Consider the following 20,825-nt stretch of genomic DNA (forward strand, 5'->3'; position numbering starts at 1 on the left):
TGTTTTGTAAACTTATTACAAAATTACCTGAATTTCTTTTGGCAAAGTTTGTTTTCATTTAGTCATTTTGGAAACATAGAAACACAGAAAATCATGGCAGATAGACCATCAACCTATCCAGTCTGCTCATCTTACCAACCACTAAGCTCTCTAATTCCTCCCTGTCCCTCAGAGATCCTCTCTGCTTGACCCACCAATATCACCAAAACCCGAAAGGCAAGATCACTACCCACAGAAATGCCATCCAAAAATACAACAGAATAATTTGTATGACACAACTAAAAATACAATTTAATAAAAATTATGATCATATGAGCTTCACAATGAAAGGGGCCTAATCAGATCCTAAAATAACCATCAACTCTGGCCAACCCTCTACCTCAGTCATAATTTAAAAAAAAACACATAAGGAGCTCATCAGAGCCGACACATTCCCAAAAAGGTCAAGTTACAAACTTTAGGCATAAAATACAGGAACAAGAAATCCATAAAGATGGACACCTTGACCTCCTAGCAAAACGCAGGTAGGAAGGATGGGTAACTCCCACATTATGGTCATCCCACTATCCACAGAGGAACAGTGAGTTGAGTACCAGGGTTCAAATATCACCCTTAGCAAGTTCCAACACTTCTTGTGGCTGTAAGCTCTCTTGAGCAGGGAAATAACTTGGGTACCTGAATGTAACTAGTCTTGAGCTACCAATGAAAACACATAAGCTAAAATATGTACTAATAATATCCCTTAATACTCTTCTACCTCAGCACAGTAATATACTGTATCCATTTATTCATTAATACCCCTTAATGTTCCTCTTTCTAGACTCAGTAACATATTCCCATATTCATTAATACCTGTTAATACTCCCATCTCTCACTGCAGTAATATATCCTTTATCCATTAATACTCCTTCATGTTCCTCTACCTAGACTCAGTAACACATTTCCTTATCCATTAATACTTGTTAATACTCCTATATCTCAGTGCTCTACTACATCCTGTATCCATTAATACCACTTAATGTTCCTCTTTCTAGGTTCATTACACATTCTCTTATCCTTCAATACCTGTTAATACTCCTGTCTCACAGTGCAGTAATATATGTGTATATCTTTTAATACCCCTGAATCCATTAATAATTTTGTATCCATTAATACCCCTTAATTTCCTTCTCTCTGGGTTCAGTAACACATTCCCTTATCCTTTAATACTTGTTAATACTCCTGTATTTCAGTGCAGTACTATATCCTGTACCTATTAAAACCCCTGTATCCATTAAAACCCCTTAATGTTCCTCTTTCTATGCTCATTACACATGCTCTTATCCTTTAATACCTGTTAATACTTCTGTATCTCAGCACATGAATATATCAGTGTATCCATTAATAAAACTGTGTATCCACTAATACCCAATAATGTTCCTCATTCTAGGATCAGTAAATCATTTCCATATGCTTTAATACTCGTTAAAACTCTGTATCTCAGTACAGCAATGTATCTGTTAATACCCCTCAATCCATTAATACTCCTGAATCAAATAACACCCCTTAATGTTCTCTCTAGGCTCAGTAACACATTCCCTTATCCTTTAATACTTGTTAATACTCTTGTATCTCAGTGCAGCAATATATCTGTGTATGTAAATACTCCTCAATCCACTAATACTCCTGAATCAAACAATGCCCCTTAATGTTCTCTCTGGGTTCAGTAACACATTCCCTTATCCTTTAATACTTGTTAATACTCCTGAATCTCAGTGCAGTACTATATCCTGCACCTATTAAAACCCCTGTATCCATTAAAACCCCTTAATGTTCCTTTTTCTAGGCTCATTACACATTCTCTTATCCTTTAATACCTGTTAATACTCCTACATCTCAGCACAGTAATATATCAGTGTATCCATTAATAATACTGTATATCCACTAATACCCAATAATGTTCCTCATTCTAGGATCAGTAAATCATTTCCATATCTTTAATACCTGTTAATACTCTGTATCTCAGTTCAGCAATGTATGTGTATATGTTAATACCCCTCAATCCATTAATACTCCTGAATCAAATAATGCCCCTTAATGTTCTCTGTAGATTCAGTAACACATTCCCTTATCCTTTAATACCTGTTAATACTCCTGTCTCTCAGTGCAGTAATATATCCTGCATTCATTCTTAACCTGCTGTAATACTCTGTTTAATCTGCTTCGTTTTGTATCTCAGTATCTCTCTCTAGGCCAGATGTGCTAAATGATTTCTGCTAGATCGTGCTACCATACACCTCAAGCCTTAGTGAGGTATGCACAGCTAGTGGGACCCGCACAGGGAACATGGGAGGCATGGCATCAAAATTGCACCCCATTCATTGTCTCCCCTGCTTGGCCAGCATCTCTCCTTCCTCTTCCTACACCCCCCCCAAAAGCGTCCATCTCCTTCCCACAAGCCCCCCTACTAGACACTAGCTAGGGGGCGCAAGGGGAGCAATCGCTTCTCCAAATGGACTTCCGACAAAAATTGTGCCTATGAGGTTTTAAAAACCTACTCGCACTGGTGTCACGCTGGTGTCTATTTTCTCACACAGTCCGCTCCCCCTGACATCACAATCTGGCTATGCTTCTGCCCCCTTCTACAAGACATTCCTCCTGAAGACCTTCCCCTCCTCCCCATAGGCCCCCCCCCCCCCCGAGCCTACCTGAATGATGTCCTACTTGTGCCAGATCTGGGATCAACATTGGAGTCAGGGCCACCATTTTGAATCCAAAGCTGACGCAGGTGGCAGCAACTGGAGATTGTTGCTGGACCACCAAGACATCCTTCAGATAAGCCTGGAAGGGGGGAGTCTGGAGTGGGGTCTCTTCAGGAGGAGGTTTTTTCCAGGGAGTCTTGTGGGAAGGGCATGGATGTGCTTGGGGAGGTTCTACTAGGGCTTTTGTTTTGGGGGGGGGGGGATGGATGCACTTATGGGAGCTTCAGGAGGGGGATGGATGCTCAGTGGGGGGTTAAGGTGGGGACACCATGGTGGATAACACAGGGTGCAATTACAACTTGCTATGGCCCTGCATATACCTGTCCCAAGGTTCCTATGTTCTACTACTACTACTACTTATCATTTCTATAGCGCTACTAGACGTACGTAGCGCTGTACACTTGAACATGAAGAGACAGTCCCTGCTCGACAGAGCTTACAATCTAATTAGGACAGACAAACAGGACAAATAAGAGATAAGGACAAAGAGTAACAAGATTCCGGAATCCCAAAGAGTAGCAAGATTCCAGAATCCTAAAGACTACTACTTATCATTTCTATAGCGCTACTAGACGTACGCAGCGCTGTACACTTGAACATGAAGAGACAGTCCCTGCTCGACAGAGCTTACAATCTGATTAGGACAAACAGGACAAGCAAGAGATAAGGGAATATTAAAGTGAGGATGATAAAATAAGGGTTCTGAACAAGTGAATAAGGGTTAGGAGTTAAAAGCAGCATCAAACAGGTGGGCTTTTAGCTTAGATTTGAAGACGGCCAGAGATGGAGCTTGACGTACCGGCTCAGGAAGTCTATTCCAGGCATATGGTGCAGCAAGATAAAAGGAACGGAGTCTCGAGTTAGCAGTGGAGGAGAAGGGTGCAGATAAGAGCGATTTACCCAGTGAACGGAGTTCCCGGGGAGGAATGTAGGGAGAGATGAGAGTGGAGAGGTACTGAGGAGCTGCAGAGTGAATGCACTTATAGGTCAATAAGAGGAGTTTGAACTGTATGCGGAAATGGATAGGAAGCCAGTGAAGTGACTTGAAGAGAGGGCTAATATGAGCATAACGACACTGGCGGAATATTAGTCGTGCAGCAGAATTTTGAACAGATTGAAGAGGAGAGAGATGGCTCAGTGGGAGACCTGTGAGAAGCAAGTTGCAATAGTCTAAGCGAGAGGTGATAAGAGCGTGGATGAGGGTTCTGGTAGTGTGGTCAGAAAGGAAAGGGCGAATTTTGCTGATATTATAGAGAAAGAAATGACAGGTTCTCCTTACAACCTGTTCATACAGTCTTCCAAATCGGTGATTAAACTATCTAAAGAATTTGTACATTCAAATACTGTCCTGCTGTGTAAACTTTCACTGCCTGATAACAGATTTCAATATCCTTTTCTCGAGACAGTGACAAGTTGTTCTGTGTGTGGTCAAAGGTCTTTCCCGTGACTGTCCCTCAGGATCTGTGACACCTGTATAACCGTCTCTCTCTTATTTGCAGAGAGAAGGGAGATTCTCAGCAGCACTAAAAGCATTGCAGTGAAGGCAGCCCGGCGGCGTTCCAAAGTGCTGGAAATAGATCGTCTGCACCTGCTGGAACCCATGAAAGAAAGGAGCAGCCTGTCCTTGCAATCACTGAGTGAGAGCGAGGACCCCTTTTTCCAGGAGATCCCTACCTACAAGCAGCCTCCCGATCCCCTCCTGCAGCATGCGGCCAGTGAAGACAACCTGTCCAGTAGCACTGGTGAGATGGTGGCATCACGGGACATGAACCCCCGCGCTAAGTCCCCAGGCCTCTGGGTGCAGACAAAGAAGAAGGGGAGCAAGAAGCCAGAGAAAAGGGAAGACTCACTGGAAGCCAAGAGGAAAAAGCGACGGTCGAGGTCATTTGAGGTCACAGGTCAAGGGGTGAGCTGAGACTGAAGCTGTGTGAATTGGGAACGTAGCTACAGCAGGGCCTTGGGGGCCCAGGCCCCTTCAATCTTAGCTCAGGGCCCCCCCAGTCAGGAGCACAGGCATATGGCCCAATATCTCTGTCCCAGTCTTTCTCCCCACATGGCCTGGTATCTCGAGCCTCATCTGCTGGCCCGGAAGTCTTCCCTCTGCACAACTTCCTGTTCCTGTGTAGGCGGGATGATGCAGAGGGAAAGCTTCCAGGACCAGCAGGTGATGAAGCTGCCTTGATCTGCAACACTGCTGGAATGGTTGGAAGCATAGGAGTCAACATAGTAACATAGTAACATACATGGAGGGGCATAATCGACCAGAAACGCCTATCTCCATGGGCGTTAATCTCCGAGAACGGGTCCGTGAAGGGGCGGAGTGAACCGTATTTTTTTAAAAAAAATAGACGCCCATGCTTTATTCGCCAAGGTGTGAGCTGGGCGTTTTTGCTTTTCACCGATAATGGAAAATGAAATCGCCCAGCTCAAAAACGAATAAATGCAAGGCATTTGTTCGTGGGAGGGGCCAGGATTCATAGTGCACTGGTCCCCCTCACATGCCAGGACACCAACCGGGCACCCTAGGGGGCACTTTTACAAAAACAAAAAAAAAGGTAAAAGAGCTCCCAGGTGCATAGCACCCTTCCCTTGGGTGTTGAGCCCCCCAAATCCCCCTCAAAACCCACTGCCCACAAGTCTACACCAGTACTATAGCCCTAAGCGGTGAAGGGGGGCACCTACATGTGGGTACAGGGGGTTTGGGGGGGGGTTGGACGACTAGTAGCATTAAGCAGCACAATTGTAACAGGTAGGGGGGGGATGGGCCTGGGTCCACCTGCCTGACGTCCACTGCACCCCCTAACAACTGTTCCAGGGACCTGCATACTGCTGCTTGGGAGGAGGGTATGACATTTGAGGGTGAAAGTAAAAAGTTGTGAAACATCATTTGTTGTGGTGGGAGGGGGTTAGTGACCACTGGGGGAGCCAGGGGAGGTCATCCCCGACTCCCTCTGGGGGTCATCTGGTCATTTAGGGCACTTTTTGGGGCCTTATTCGTCAAAAAACAGGGTCCAGGAAAAGTGCCCTAAATTCTAGCTACAAACGCATCCATTATCGGCGAAGGGCGCCCATCTCTGTTCGGGTGATAACCACGCCCCAGTTCCGCCTTCACCACGCCTCCGACACTCCCCCGTCAACTTTGTCCGCATCCGCGACGGAGTGCAGTTGAAAGCGTCCAAAGTTCGGCTTTCGATTATGCCGCTTTATTTGTTTTTGTGAGAAGAACGCCCATCTCCCGATTTAGGTCGGAACTTGGGCGTTATTCTCGTTCGATTATAAGCAGGATAGTAACATAGTAGATGACGGCAGAAAAAGACCTGCATGGTCCATCCAGTCTGCCCAAGACAAACTCATATGTGTATACCTTACCTTGAATTCGTACCTGTCCTTTTCAGGGCACAGACCATATAAGTCTTCCCAGCAGTATTTCCCGCCTCCCAACCACCAGTCCCGCCTCCCATCACCGGCTCTGGTACAGACCGTATAAGTCTGCCCTCCCCTATCCTCGCCTCCCAACCACCACCCCCTCTTCCCCCCACCTGCTCCGCCACCCAATTTCAACTTTTCAAAATTATTGGAGGTTCTAAGCCCAATGAAAATAACCCCTCCTTGGACACATACAAGGACTTTTCTCAATATTGGGGGTGCTCAGGCACCCACAGCACCCACAGAGTCGGCTCCAATGGTTGGAAGACTGCAGCACCGGGGGACAAGGAGGGAAGGGGAAGATGCCAGACCGCAGCCGGGTGGAATGAAAGAAGACAGATGAAAGGCTGTGTGTGTGTGGGGTTGGAGGCAAAAGAATGCACCAGCAGGGGGGAGAGAGGTAGAGAGGTCCGATGCACCTGTGGGAGAGGGAGAGAGGCCCGAGGGTGGGGAGAAAGATGGATAATGCACCTGGGGGGAGAGGAAGAAAAAAGAAGTGCCAGATCACACAGAGTGGGCGTGAGGTTGGGGATGGGATGAGGGCGTGGGGAAGAAAGGTGGGGAAAGATGTTGAAAGGGGGGGGAGAGAGAGGGAGAGAGAAGATGGACCTGCAGAGGGGTGGTGGAGAGAAAGAGAGATGGGGAGGGGGCAGGGGAGAGATTGCGAGCCTTGGAGTGGGGGATGCAGAAGATAGAGAAGGGGAGAAGCTGAACACAGGGAGGCACAGGGACATAGAAGAATATGGACAGAGAAGAAATATCGAAACAGCAGACCCTGAAAAGAGCAGAAGATGGATGATACTGCGGGGGGAGGGGGAACAAAGGGGAGAAGGGGAACAGAGTAGAAGATGGATGGGACTAGGGGTTGGGGGAAAGGGGAAAAGAGCAAAAGATGGATGGGACTAGGGGTTGGGGGCCATGGAGTGGAGGATGCAGAACATAGAGAAGGTGAGAAGCTGGACACAGGGAGGCACAGGGTCATAGAAGAATATGGACAGAGAAGAAATATCGAAACAGGAGACGAGGGGGGAACAGGGGGAACAGAGCAGATAGGAAAATAGAGTAGAAGATGACAGACTTGGTAACTAAGTGGGAGAATGTAGGGGAGCAGATCAGAGAATTCTGAATGGGAGAGATGGAGTGAGAATTTTGAGAAGATAGAAAGTACTTGAGTACTTGGCAATTGATAGGTACAAGTGTGTATATGTTGATGGGCTGGAATGAATGAGGGTATGAAATAGAATCTAAGAGAAAGGAGATGAATTGTGGAAAAAAGTTGAGACGTGGAAGGGCATAATCGAAAGAGGCGCCCAAGTTTTCCTGAGGACATCCTCGCGAAGGGCGTCCGTTTCGATAATACGGTCGTGGACGCCCAAATCTCAACATTTAGGTCAACCTTAGAGATGGTCGTCCCTGATTTTCGGCGATAATGGAAACCGAGGACGCCCATCTCAGAAACGACCAAATCCAAGCCATTTGGTCGTGGGAGGAGCCAGCATTCGTAGTGCACTGGTCCCCCTCACATGCCAGGACACCAACCAGGCAACCTAGGGGGCACTGCAGTGGACTTCAGAAAAAGCTCCCAGGTGCATAGCTCCCTTACCTTATGGGCTGAGCCCCCCCCCAAACCCCCCCAAACTCCACTCCCCACAACTGTACACCACTACCATAGCCCTTAGGGGTGAAGGGGGGCGCCTGCATGTGGGTACAATGGGTTTCTGGTGGATTTTAGAGGGATCACATTTACCACCACAAGTGTAACAGGTGGGGGGGCGGGATGGGCCTGGGTCCGCCTGCCTGAAGTGCACTGCAGTACCCACTAAAACTATTCCAGGGACCTGCATACTGCTGTCACGAAGCTGGGTATGACATTTGAGGCTGGCATAGAGGCTGGAAAAATATTTTGACCATTTTTTTAGGGTGGGAGGGGGTTAGTGACCACTGGGGGAGTAAGGGAAGGTCATCCCCGATTCCCTCCGGTGGTCATCTGGTCATTTAGGGCACAGTTTTGTGGCTTGGTCGTAAAAAAAAAGGACCAAGTAAAGTCGTCCAAGTGTTCATCAGGGACACCCTTCTTTTTTCCATTATTGGCCGAGGGCGCCCATGTGTTAAGCACGCCCTAGTCCCGCCTTCTCTACGCCTCCGACACGCCCCGTGAACTTTGGTCATCCCCGCAACAGAAAGCAGTTGAGGACGCCCAAAATCGGCTTTCGATTATGCCGATTTGGGCGACCCTGTGAGAAGGACGCCCATCTTCCGATTTGTGTCGAAAGAAGGGCGCCCTTCTCTTTCGAAAATAAGCCTGAAAGTGTGAATGACCTGGAAGAATGGAGAGAGGATAAGAGGCATTGGAAAGGGATAAGGGTACTAGGGAGGGATATAAGAGGAAGGACACGGGTCTCTGAAGGGGTTGAGTGAGGGCAATAGGAGGCTGAATACAGAGTAAGAGAAGCATGGTCTGGAGGCAAGAGAAGGTAGGAGAGACAGGGATGGAGCTGGGGATGAGAGGGTGAGTACAGAGGATGGAAATGGGGGGTAGGAGACAGGGGAAGAACAGAGATAAAGAGAGCAATGGGAATGCTGGGGAGGGAATGAGAGGGAAATGGGAAAAACCAGTAGGTAGATGAGATGTGAAAAGGAGGAGATTAATGAAGTTGAGAGAAAGGGAGAATGAGAGCAAAATTAAATGGGCAAATATAAATGCAGAGAAGAGAAAAGTGAAAAGAACCCCATAAAAAATCAAAGCCAGACAGATATAGAGAAGGAAAGAAAGAAGACAAAGAAGAACTAGAAAATCAAACATGGAAAAGAATTTAGGAGAAGACTGACACAAGGAAAGTAGAAGAGATTGGAACCAGCCCAATTAGAAAAATAAAATGCCCAGACAAGGGGGAGAGAAGAGGATATAGTGGGCACAGGGGTGGTGAGTAAGGTGAACGAATAGAGATGCTGAATTGGGATGGGGGGTTGAGAAGGAAAGTACTAGAATGGCATGGGGGAAGATGCTGGGTTGGAGGAGGGGAAAAGAGAGATGATGCTAGATCAGGTATGGAGGAAAAAAGGATATTGAAGGATTCTGGGCATGGGGGGAGTAAGAACACAATGGGGAGTGCTGGATTTCGGTCAGGGATTGGGACAAAGAGAGGATAATGGTGGACATGGGAGAAGCAGGGATAAAGGAGAGATGCCGACATGGAAGGGGGAGAGGGACATGGACGGATGGTGGATACGAGGGCGAGTAGGGCGACAGGGAGACATGCTGGATGGAGGGGGCGAGAGAAAGAGAGAGAGAAGATACTGGTGAGAGAAGGTGCTGTATAGAAGGGAGGAAAAGGAAAGAGAAGGTGCTGGAAGAAAGGGGAGAGAGAGAGCAAAAACTGGGGGGAAAAATAGGATGAAGAATGGGGAGTGCTGAGGTGATGAGATGAAAAGCTGTAGGTAGATGTGGTTAAAAAAAAAAAAAAAAGATTGCATAGTAAGAACGAATGAAGCCTGAGAAGATAGAGAGGCAGAAAATAAATGATGAAAGGAAAAGATGGGTATAGGAGCGGAATTACAGAAGATAGGAAGGGAGTGAAGTGGCTGATGGACTGGAGATCTTGTAAAGAAAGTTAAGAAAAGACAGAGGAAAGCAGGAACTGGGGACTGAGACAAACATGACTGGGGAAAAAAAAAAACAAAGGCAGAAAGAATTTTATTCTTAAGTCAGTGAATGGAAAATATCAATTTTACAGTAAATTTACACGGCTTTCTTTATATTTTGCCGTGTGTAGGGTGCTGTTTCTATTTTTCTACTGTTGCACTTCCTGCAGAGCGTGACTTCTTGGGGTTTAAGTTTAATTTCTGTCTCACATACTTACATTCTAATTTTGTGTTCTCTTATTTTGTACCTGGCAAGGGTCTATTTGTGTTCGGTGTTTGTGACCGAGGCGAACTCTGAATGGAGTTTCTATTTAAGCATCTTTAATAATTCAGCTTCTTCAGTTTCCAATAGGCGCATTGGTGTTCTAGGTCTGACTGCAATGTTCACTGTGTTGCATTTTCCTAGGTAGGGTCCTTGTTGTGTTACTTCTGTACGTTACTGGTGTGTTGGTTAAGTAGATTAGCTGTATAGGTCCTGAGTGATTTTTGTAGGTAGTTCACAATATGCTTGGGACTGGAAAGGATCTATATTTTTACGGAGATTCCACCAAAATCAACTCTTTTTTTTTTGTATGGTGAATTCCTAGAGAAATGCCGTTTTTACGCTTTGCATCCATTCTTAGAGGAGGAGCTATGGGGGATTTCCGTGGATGCAAAAAAAATATGTTTTAATTAACAGTTTGATAGTCCAATGTGCAGTGTTGGGGCGGGGGGGGTGGGGGTCGGTATTTTCTATATTATTTATTTATTTATTGCATTTGTACCCCACATTTTCCCACCTATTTGCAGGCTCAATGTGGCTTACATAGTACCGTCAAGGCGTTTGCCCAGTCGATTGATAACAGATACAAGGTTGTATAGTGATCGTATGAGTTATAAGTAGAGGGTTGCAAGGGATAAAGATTACGTGTTGTCCAGTACGATTATAGTCATGCTGTGTTGGTAGGTGAAGAGGTTTACGTGGGGTCATTGGGGTAGGCCTTTTTGAAGAGGTTGATTTTTAGTGATTTCCTGAAGTTCAAGTGGTCGTGGATTGTTTTCACAGCTTTTGGGAGGCCATTCCATAGTTGTGCGCTTATGTAGGAGAATCCGGATGCATAGGTTCTTTTGTATTTCAGTCCTTTGCAATTTGGGTAGTGTAGGTTTAGGTATGATCTTGATGACCCGACTCTTGTTTCTTATTGGCAGGTCTATAAGGTCTGTCATGTATCCTGGGACTACACCATATATGGTTTTGTGGACTAAGGTGCAGATTTTGAAGGTGATCCGTTCTTTGATTTGGGAGCCAGTGCAACTTTTCTCGAAGAGGTTTGGCATTTTCGAAGCGTGTTCTGTTGAATATCAGCCTGGCTGCTGTGTTTTGGGCGGTCTGGAGGTTTTTTTTATGAGTTGTTCTTTGCAACCCGCGTAGACTCCGCTGCAACAATCTGCATGGCTTAGGACCATTGATTGTATTAGATATTGAAAGGTTGCTCTTGGGAAGAAAGGTTTTAATCGTTTGAGCTTCCACATTGAATAGAACATTTTCTTTGTTACTGAGTTTACTTGGGTCTCGAGAGTAAGGTTGCGATCAAGTGTGACGCCGAGTATTTTCAAACTGTCTGAGGTAGATTTCTTAGGCTACATATTTAAACTGCTATTTCACAGGTTTCATTAATACAGTTTTAATAAGGTATTTATATGTGTTATAAAGCACAGTAGAAGGATAGGAATCATTATAGTAATCATTTTGCAGGTCACTGTGTCGTACGTTGAGACGCTGGCCAGACTCAAGTCTACCATAATGGCAAAGTCAGTGTTTCCAAAGTTTCCATAAGTGTGTGTGGGGGGGGGGGGGGGCGGGGGCAGGTGTATGTTGACACAGGATAGCTGTTGGACAGTGTTTACTTTGAAATCCATCATCCCTTGCAGTCTTAAGGCATTATTTAGTATACCAAGCATTATGCACACCAATATGCCCAGTGCCCCCACCATGTTAATCCTGCCCCCCCCCAAAAAAAATGTCAGGTCCGGCTATGCCACTCTGAATGCTGTTACAGCCTGAACTATTTCATGCCGTGAACAGGACCCACTGCATGAAATAGGTCCTGCGGTACGTAAAGCCCGCGGATGTTTCTTAGCTAGTAGAGCACTTGAACCTCAAGTTTGCCATGGGGTAAGTTTGTTTGGCAGGTGGCTGAACTGTCAGGAGTGTAGGCACACCCACTCCTGATCCCATGCGTTGGAGAATCATTTCTTCTGCGTGTATTTGCGTTCTTAGCTTGCACGGCCTAAGAAGAATGTGGCGAGACCTCACTTGCTGGAGAGTACCTCGGAGCACAGGATACTCAGCCATGGACAACCATCGCAGAGCAGCCGCCCAACTGGGAAAACGGTCCTTCCCCTCACAAAGCTGAAGCTTCCACAAAACCATCACACAGGTGGGTGTTTCTAAGAATCTTTCAACCCCTTTGCCATCGTTCATACAGGGCAATAAAGATCAAAACTGGTAATAGTCCTGTAAATCATCAGGGCATCAGTTCTGTAGGGCATGCGTACGCCCATGAACTTTCATCTCAAAAATAAAGTGAAAATGGGGAAGAGGGAGTAATCAAAGGAAAGAGAGAGAGAGAGGCAGAGACAGGATTGGAGCCAGAGAAGATTGTTGCATAGAGCTCAGAGGTAGCCTGCAACCATTTCTACATTCCTGGTACACAGTACCACAGGGATTGGGTTTATCTGTGTAAAGGTTTACCTAGTGGCAAATCAAGGCTTCAGTGTCATTTGTAGAAGGTAATGAGTTGTGTCACTTTTTTGTTTTTACTTATCAGCTCAGCGAATGTTGCATGGGTTTTTGTAAGAACCTGGAGTGCAAGCATAAAATTCATTGCTTAGGATATATACCCCTGTTATTCTGGCCTAATCCTTAAGTCATAGTCAACATGTTTAACTAGTTGTTTTTTTATACAACTGACTTATAAATAGCCCTGGCTACTAGGGATGGGAAGCCAGAAAAATTTCATGCTTTTTTTTTTTGGGGGGGGGGGGGGCAAAAAGAGGCACTCATTAAAAAGTGTGCACTATTGTATATGCAAAGAAGATGCAGACTTATTAGAAAGCATGCACTATATAAAGAGGGTGCACTCTTATTTAAAAATGTGCACTATTGTATATGCAAAGAGGGTGCACTCTTTTTAAAAAGTGAGCACTACTGTACGTGCAAAGAGGATGAACTCTTATTAAAAAGTGCACAGTGTGCAGAAGATGCATTCTTAAAAAGTGTGCACTGCATGTACAAAGAGGGTGCACTCTTATTTAAAAATGTGCACTATTGTATGTGCAAAGAGGGTGCACTCTTATTAAAAAGTGCACAGTGTGCAGAAGGTGCATTCTTATTAAAAAGTGTGCACTGCATGTACAAAGAGGGTGCACTCTTATTTAAAAATGTGCACTATTGTATGTGCAAAGAGGGTGCACTCTTTTTAAAAAGTGAGCACTACTGTACGTGCAAAGAGGGTGCACTCTTATTAAAAAGTGCACAGTGTGCAGAAGGTGCATTCTTATTAAAAAGTGTGCACTGCATGTACAAAGAGGGTGCACTCTTATTTAAAAATGTGCACTATTATATGTGCAAAGAGGGTGCACTCTTTTTAAAAAGTGAGCACTACTGTACGTGCAAAGAAGATGCAGACATTAGAAAGTATGCACTATGTGTAAAGAGGGTGCACTCTTATTTAAAAATGTGCACTATTATATAGGCAAAGTGGGTGCACTCTTTTTAAACAGTGAGCACTACTGAATGTGCAGAGGGTGCACTCTTATAAAAGTGCACAGTGCGCATTCTTATTAAAACGTGTGCTCTATTTGCAAAGAGGGCACAATCTTATTAAAAAGTGTGCACTACATGTACAAAGAGGATGCACTCGTAATAGAAAGTGCACACAATGTGCAAAGACAGCACACTCTTCAGTGGCATTCCTAGGTTGGCTGCAACCGGGGGGGGGGGGGGACTGCCGTGCACACACACCCCCTAGCGTATCATCTCCCCCCCGCATTGCTTTTACCTCCTGGGGGTGCTGGGAGCAGTCATGTGGCTGTTGGCTCCTTCAGTTCCCTGTCCTGGAACAGAAAGTAACGTCAGAGAGAGCAGGAAACCGGCAGAACCAACAGCCGCACGGCTGCGTCCCGCAGCCCCTTGTAGCATGCACCTGGGGCGGACCACCGCCTCGCCCACTGTACGCTACTGAAACTCTTATTAAAAAGTGCACAGTGTGCAAAGATGGTACATGTGAACTACTGTATGTACAAAGAGGGTACACTCTTATTAAAAAGTGTGCTCTATGTGGAAAGAGAGTGCACACAATTGCATAGTTTGAAAGAGGGTACACATTAATAAGTGTGCTCTATGTGTGAAGATGGCACACGTATTAAAATGTGTGTACTATATGTGCAAAGAGAATGCACTCATTAAAAACTGCACATTCCTGTATGTGCAAAGAGGGTGCACACCTGTTAAAAAGTGCAGTGTGCAAAGATGGTGCACTCTTATTTAAAAAGTGTGCATTATGTTGAAAGAGGGTTTGTTCTTTTTTTAAAAAGGGAAGACTGCAAAGAGGGTACACTTATTAAAAAGTGCGCACTATGTGCAGAGGATGCACTCTTATTAAAAAGTGCACAGTGTGCAAAGAAGGCACACTCATTAAAAAAAAGTGCATAGTGTGCAAAAAGGATGCATTCTTATTCAAAAGTTTGCACTGTGTGGAAAGAGGGTGCACTCTTTCCTGATAGTGCGTGGGTGTGTGACGCATCACTCCTGTACGAACCACTTTGCATGCGTGTGCAGATGCGCACTAATCGGACGAAAGTGAACTCTCTTTACACATAGGGCCAGATTCAGATTTAGGCACTGGGAAAAATCTGCCCGCTCTGGGATGAGCATCCTTTATAGAATAGCGCTTAGAATGAATTCCTGCGCCCAACTTTGGACACAAGGATTTCACACCCACCGAAAACTTGGGGTAAATCCTGGCACACAAGTTGGACACATATTCCTGGTATTCTATAACTCTGCACCAAATTTTTGGAATGCCCCCCTGACCCGCCACGCTTCTTCCGTGGCTATGCCCTCGTTTGGGTTATGTGCGAGACCCTTTGGGCGTGCAGTGTTATAGAACAGCGTAAATCCAAACTGGTGCCAATTAATACCAATAACTGATTGTTAGTGGCTTCTTAACTAATTTGTTTGCGAGAGAATCTTGGATTCACGCCCAAATTTGGCTAGTCTTTACAGAATCTGGGGAATTGTGTGCCTTCTTTGCATATTGTGAGCCAGATTCTATAAGGCTCCTAAAATATCGACCCGGTAAAGATTTCTGCCTAAGTGTATTCTATAAGCGGAGCCTAGATTTAGGCTTGTTATGTAGAATACCCTTAGGCGGAAATCCCAGCACCTCCATTTACACCAATGAAAACGTGGCCTAAATCCCTGTGCGTAGATTTACACGCGCTGGCCCGTATTCTATAACCGCATGCGTAAATTTTGAAACGCCCATTCCAACTGCCCACGCTAGAATTTAGGCGCAGTTCATTGCAGAATACACTTAGCGAGTTGTGCGCGTAAATTCTAATTACTGCCAATTAGTGCTCATTTTTGCTTGTTAAGTGCTGTTATCAACGCTGATTAGCTTGTTAAGCCAATTAAGTTACGCGCATTGTTATAGAATACGCCTAGATTTTGGTGCAGATCTGTAGGCATGCTATATAGAATCTGGGGGGGGGGGGGTATGCACACACATCCCCAGCACCACAGACAGCACCTACAGCTGTTTCTCTGCTAATCCTTGGCTCCAGCGGAGCAGTACATCTTCAGCATTACCTTTTGGCCATCGGGGGGGGGGGGCTACCTGTCCTCCCCCCTCCAAAGGCCTGAACAAGCTTTCCATCTCCACCATACAGCATTAGTGTCTGAGCCAGTGGTGTAGCAAGGGTGGGGCGGTGGGGGCGATCTGCCCCGGGTGCATGCTGCTGGAGGGGTCCAGAGAGCAGCCACGTGCCTGTCGGCTCCGCTGGTTCCCTGCTCCCTCTGCCCCGGAACAGGTTACTTCCTCTTCCAGGGCAGAGGGAGCAGAGAGCCAGTGGAGCCAACAGGCATGCGACTGCTCTCTGCACCCGGGGGAGAGGAGGGCTTGATGCACCGGAGAGGGGGGGTGTCATTGCGCCGGAGGGGGGGGGGGTGTCATGCTGCACCCTGGGCAATGGACGCTGCTGCACCTGGGGGGGAGGGGGGTGCGCAGCAGCGATCCGCCCCGGGTGGCAGCCAACCTAGGAACGCCACTGGTCTGAGCCACTCTCCAGCCTGGGATAAAGGGAAGAAGCGGTCAAATGAGGGCCAGGCTGTCGCAGCAGTAGGTAAATTAGGCAGCATCATGCTGGGCTTTCTGGCGTCCTTATGTGTCTTCCTATTTGGTGTTTCTCTGTTTTCTTGGCAGGACACGTTCCAATAACCTCAGACGGCTGCGCCATCGCTTACCCCCTCAGTCAGCTCAGCAATGTAAAACGAGCCCCCCAGGCCAGCCGACGCTTCAGTTACATCATTGCCAACAGTAACAGTGTGTACGACAAAAACAGCAGAGTCTGCAAATACTGAACTGAAGTCCTGCTGCTGGTACCGAGGACCATCCTTCACATTAATATGGGCACAAAGGGCTCCTGTATTATTATAAGCATAAGAGGGACAGTCAGGGAGTACTGAAAGCCAGCTCCAGGAGTCCTGAGATTCCTGAGCCAGACCTACAGTCTAATAATATCCCACCAAAGGACAGAGAAACCACAGCTGCTTAAAGGGTTCAACCATTTCTCAGACTTCGGAACAGATAAAGCAGTTTAAAGGTTATGGTGTCTGTTAAGAGCCCCAAGTGTTTTTACAATAGGAAAGAGGATTTTAAGCACTTTTTTAAAGTATGAAGGATGTGGATGGGTAGATAAGACTGCGGACAGAGTGAGAGCTGGGACAGTCTGACACTGTGAAATTAACTGCAGCATTGCCAGAGGAGGCAGTAGGATGGCAGGGAGGCTTCTCCCAGACCCTGGGCACAGGAGAGCTCAGAGACAAGCCAAGCTGGGGCAGGAAGTTTGAAAACCTGCAGATCTGTGAAACAAAAGGCAATCAAGGGTCAGCAGCCCTGGAGCTATGAGCTGCAGCCTCTGCACCTGTTTAGCACCCCAAAACCCCTACCTACTCCCTATCATCTGGCCTGAAGTCTGTGGACAATTCCTGGCACTATGCAACTCATTCTTATCTGGAACGGTAAAGGAGATTCTCAGTCACCTTCCACCCTTGCCTTAGTGTTGAACCAACTTCTCAGATCTCGTAGGGGACACCCGGAGACATTTCAGTTTGTCAAGAAACGGACAGAGGTGAGATTGGGCAGGGCTAGAACCTCTCTGTAAGTTTCTTGAGTTTTGTATTTATTTCACAGTTTTCTCTATGCTAATAATGGAACAGTTTATATTGTTCTTTTTGTAAATGATTTAAATAAATCTGGCCAGAACCCTTGTAATTATTGTCCTGGGTAACTTTTCTCCACGGCTAGCACTCACTGCTTCTCCTAGTTTGTATGAAGGGGTGGGTGTGAGAGACTGTCTCTAAAGTGCTTCTGAGAGAGAGTGTGTGAGAGTGTGTGTGTGAGGTTGTGAGTGTGTGTGTGTGTGTGTGTGTGTGTGTGTGTGTGTGTGTGTGTGAGGTTGTGTGTGTGTGTGTGTGAGGTTGTGTGTGTGTGTGTGTGTGTGTGTGAGGTTGTGAGTGTGTGTGTGTGTGTGTGTGTGGTTGTGAGTGTGTGTGTGTGTGGTTGTGAGTGTGTGTGTGTGTGTGTGTGTGTGTGGTTGTGAGTGTGTGAGTGTGTGTGTGTGTGTGTGTGTGTGTGTGTGTGAGTGTGTGTGTGTGTAACATAGGGTTCAATTGAGTTTTTAAGCTTCTGCCACCCCTTGGTTTCCTGACCCAGAGGTCAATTTTGGAAGTGGCCATATAAACAGACGGCGCCCAGGGACACACTTTTCTACAACTGTCACTTACATGTATGTAGTAGCAGTAGGAACACATGTCCTTGTATTGGATTCACACGCGTAGTCTGCATTTTGCAAAGGGCATTGCTTAAACCTTAAATGCCACCCCAGGAACACCCACTAAAACACATTTGAAACGTATGCTAAAATCACTACCTGGACACATTTTTTGGCAACCTGTAGATCAAAGCAGACCCTGTCTGTGTGATAGGTACAGACTCGCATACTTCGGACCTTGTGTGCCTGCTCCAGTGCTAGAAAGAGCATCTTTTTTGCTGGAAGAAAAAAAATTTGTACAGCATAGATTCCAATCCTTCAATAGTTACCATAAGAAATAAAAATATATACATAAAATATGCATTAATAATTCTGGAACAACAATGCACAACACAACCTCTAACTAAGACATATCTTCTGAAGAAACCCAATAACTATTCCATACGCACCAATAGTTATCTTGCCAACCACTGTAAACACAGCATCGTACAACCTTGTAAATGTAACCTCTAACAACCGTTAAATGTAAGCCACATTGAATCAAAACTCATTTTTGGATAATTGTGGGATACAAGTATAAATGAATAAATATAATTAATTAATTACATATAGCAGGCTGTAAACAATCAACATTAATACCAACCACCATGTGAGAAAGTAAGATGGATCATTGTGTCACTCCTCAGTATATAATTATTGGGGCAACCATTTTTCAATGTAACAGGCCAAACAGATGTCTTATAAATTTTAATTGTGCAGAAATTGCTAAGAAATTCACAAAAATATATAAAAAAAGAAATGTACTTATCTTGAAAACAAGATGTAGATCATTCAACATGACTCATTTTTCACAGACCTAGGGTTTGTGATCATTGATTACTGTAAATAAAGCACAGTCCTGGCAAAGGGGATTCCAGGCCTTCTGCTGCTTTTTTGCAGGCACATTTTCCCCTATGGATTGTTTCCCCTTTTCAGACAGCAGGACGGTGCAGGGGCGTATCTGGACTCTGGCGGTAGGGGGGGCCAGAGAGAGGGGGCACATTTTAGCCCCCCCCCCAACGCCACTGCCAGAACCTCCCCACCAACGACTCTCCACCCTCCCCCCCGCCGTCAACCCTCCCCCGCTGCCGTTGTTTACCTTTGCTGGCGGGGGACCTCAACCCCCCGCCAGCCGAGGTCCGCTTGCTGCCTTTTAAGATATTTCTTCAGCTGGCGAGGGACCCCAACCCCCGCCAGCCGACCCGACATCTTTAAAGTTCTTCTTCGGCCTCCGTGGCCGTGCTGTAGTTGACTGTTCAATCCAGTTTGGAGTCTGACGTCCCAGCACGTTGTACGTGTAGGACAATGTGCTGGGACGTCAGACTCCGAACTGGATTGAACAGTCAACTACAGCACAGCCACGGAGACTGAAGAAGAACTTTAAAGATGTCGGGTCGGCTGGCGGGGGTTGGGGTCCCCCGCCAGCAAAGGTAAACAATGGCAGCGGGGAGGGTTGATGGCGGTAGGGGGGGTCCAGGGCAAAATCTGCGGGGACCCAGGCCCCTGTGGCCCCACGCAGATATGCCCCTGCGGTGGACTAGTTTGGAAACTGTATCAGGAAACTGATGAGCTATTAGTAAGCCTGAGACCTGAATGTCACCAGAAATGCACAGTACTCAGGCTGGGTTAGTTCAAAGACACAGACATCAACGGATGCCTTTTCATGCAGTCTGTTAGTCAGCTGAGACACACATTTAAGTGACAGTAACAGCCTTCATTACACGGATTTTAAAACCTGGGAATCGGACACAGAAAGTACTGCCAGGGAACTGAGATTTAAACATAAGAATTCAGGCTGGATAACTTTTCACTCTTGATTCTACCAGCCCTTTAAAGAAAAAGAAAGTTTTCACAAGTAAACTTGTGTCTTTCTTGGAGAAAGGGCTCCATCGTGTGGCCACAATGCAGATTGCAGCACCATTCCAAAATGACTGCTGTGACCTTTCGCAGGAGTGAGGGGACCACCGCCGGAGCACCAGGGATACAGGTAGGCCCAGGGGATTGGGGGCCTACCTGGACAGTTATGGGGTTGGGAGCCTACATGCATGGTTGTGGGAACCTACCTGCTGTGGGCTTGGGGAGGCAGGAGGGAAGGAGGGGTAATTGCCTTTGGAAGGGGAGTCCAGGGAACGTGAAAAAAAAATTCTCAGGTCCAGGACGATATTCAGCCGGGCTGCCTAACGCTCATGCGGGCCTCAGCTGAATTGGTTTCACATACGTTCTGGCGCCCAGCCTGCCCAAAATTATGCTCCAATAGTCAATGCCACCACCCAGACATGGCCGGCACTGAATATCGGGGAATAATTTTGTGGGCAACAATCAGCATTTTAAAAAACACCGACTGCCGCCAGCTGAATTTGGGGGGGGGGGGGGGGGAGGAGGAGGGGATGTCTTTTAAAAGGCCTATAATCAAAGTTCAATGGCACAACCCAGCAAGGATTTTGTCAGCTCAATGAAGTACAGAAAAGAAACTAATCTGACCAAAGCCAAAATTACACCGCTGTGTATTGCTGCATATCCTTTGTAATAAACTTTTGCATCACTTCTGTTCTATCGTAAGAGCTCAGATGAGAAGCTAAAAATCTATTTCTCACTCTTTGATAGTCACCGTGAAGTTCCTGGCTCAAATCAACTCATGCTCTGTCAGGCAAGCTGCTGTTGGTGCCTGAAGATAAGCATTGGTTGTTTTTTTATTTCCTACATTTGTACCCCACGCTTTCCCACTCATAGCAGGTTCAATGCGGCTTACATATTATATACAGGTACTTATTTGTATCTGGAGCAATGGAGGGTTAAGTGACTTGCCAGAGTCACAAGGAGCTGCCTGTGCCTGAAGTGGGAATCGAACTCAGTTCCTCAGGACCAAAGTCCACCACCCTAACCACTAGGCCACACCTCCACTGTTGCTACTATTTGAGTTTCTATGTGGAATGTTGCTAT

At 46.2% G+C, this 20,825-nt stretch overlaps 1 protein-coding gene across 1 annotated transcript in view; it reads left to right on the forward strand.

The window, feature by feature from the left end:
- Positions 1-17,327, forward strand: part of KIF19 (kinesin family member 19) — a 93,394-nt gene extending 76,067 nt beyond the window's left edge. The window contains exons 18-20 of the mRNA XM_030208549.1: positions 4,241-4,647; positions 12,070-12,229; positions 16,277-17,327. Coding sequence (XP_030064409.1) covers positions 4,241-4,647; positions 12,070-12,229; positions 16,277-16,434 — 725 coding nt within the window. The 3' untranslated portion in view covers positions 16,435-17,327. The remainder of the gene's footprint in view (positions 1-4,240; positions 4,648-12,069; positions 12,230-16,276) is intronic.
- The last annotated feature ends 3,498 nt before the right edge of the window (positions 17,328-20,825 follow it).

The sequence above is a fragment of the Microcaecilia unicolor genome, chromosome 6 (genome assembly GCF_901765095.1).
Source record: "Microcaecilia unicolor chromosome 6, aMicUni1.1, whole genome shotgun sequence".
In the NCBI taxonomy this organism is placed as follows: Eukaryota; Metazoa; Chordata; class Amphibia; order Gymnophiona; family Siphonopidae; genus Microcaecilia; species Microcaecilia unicolor.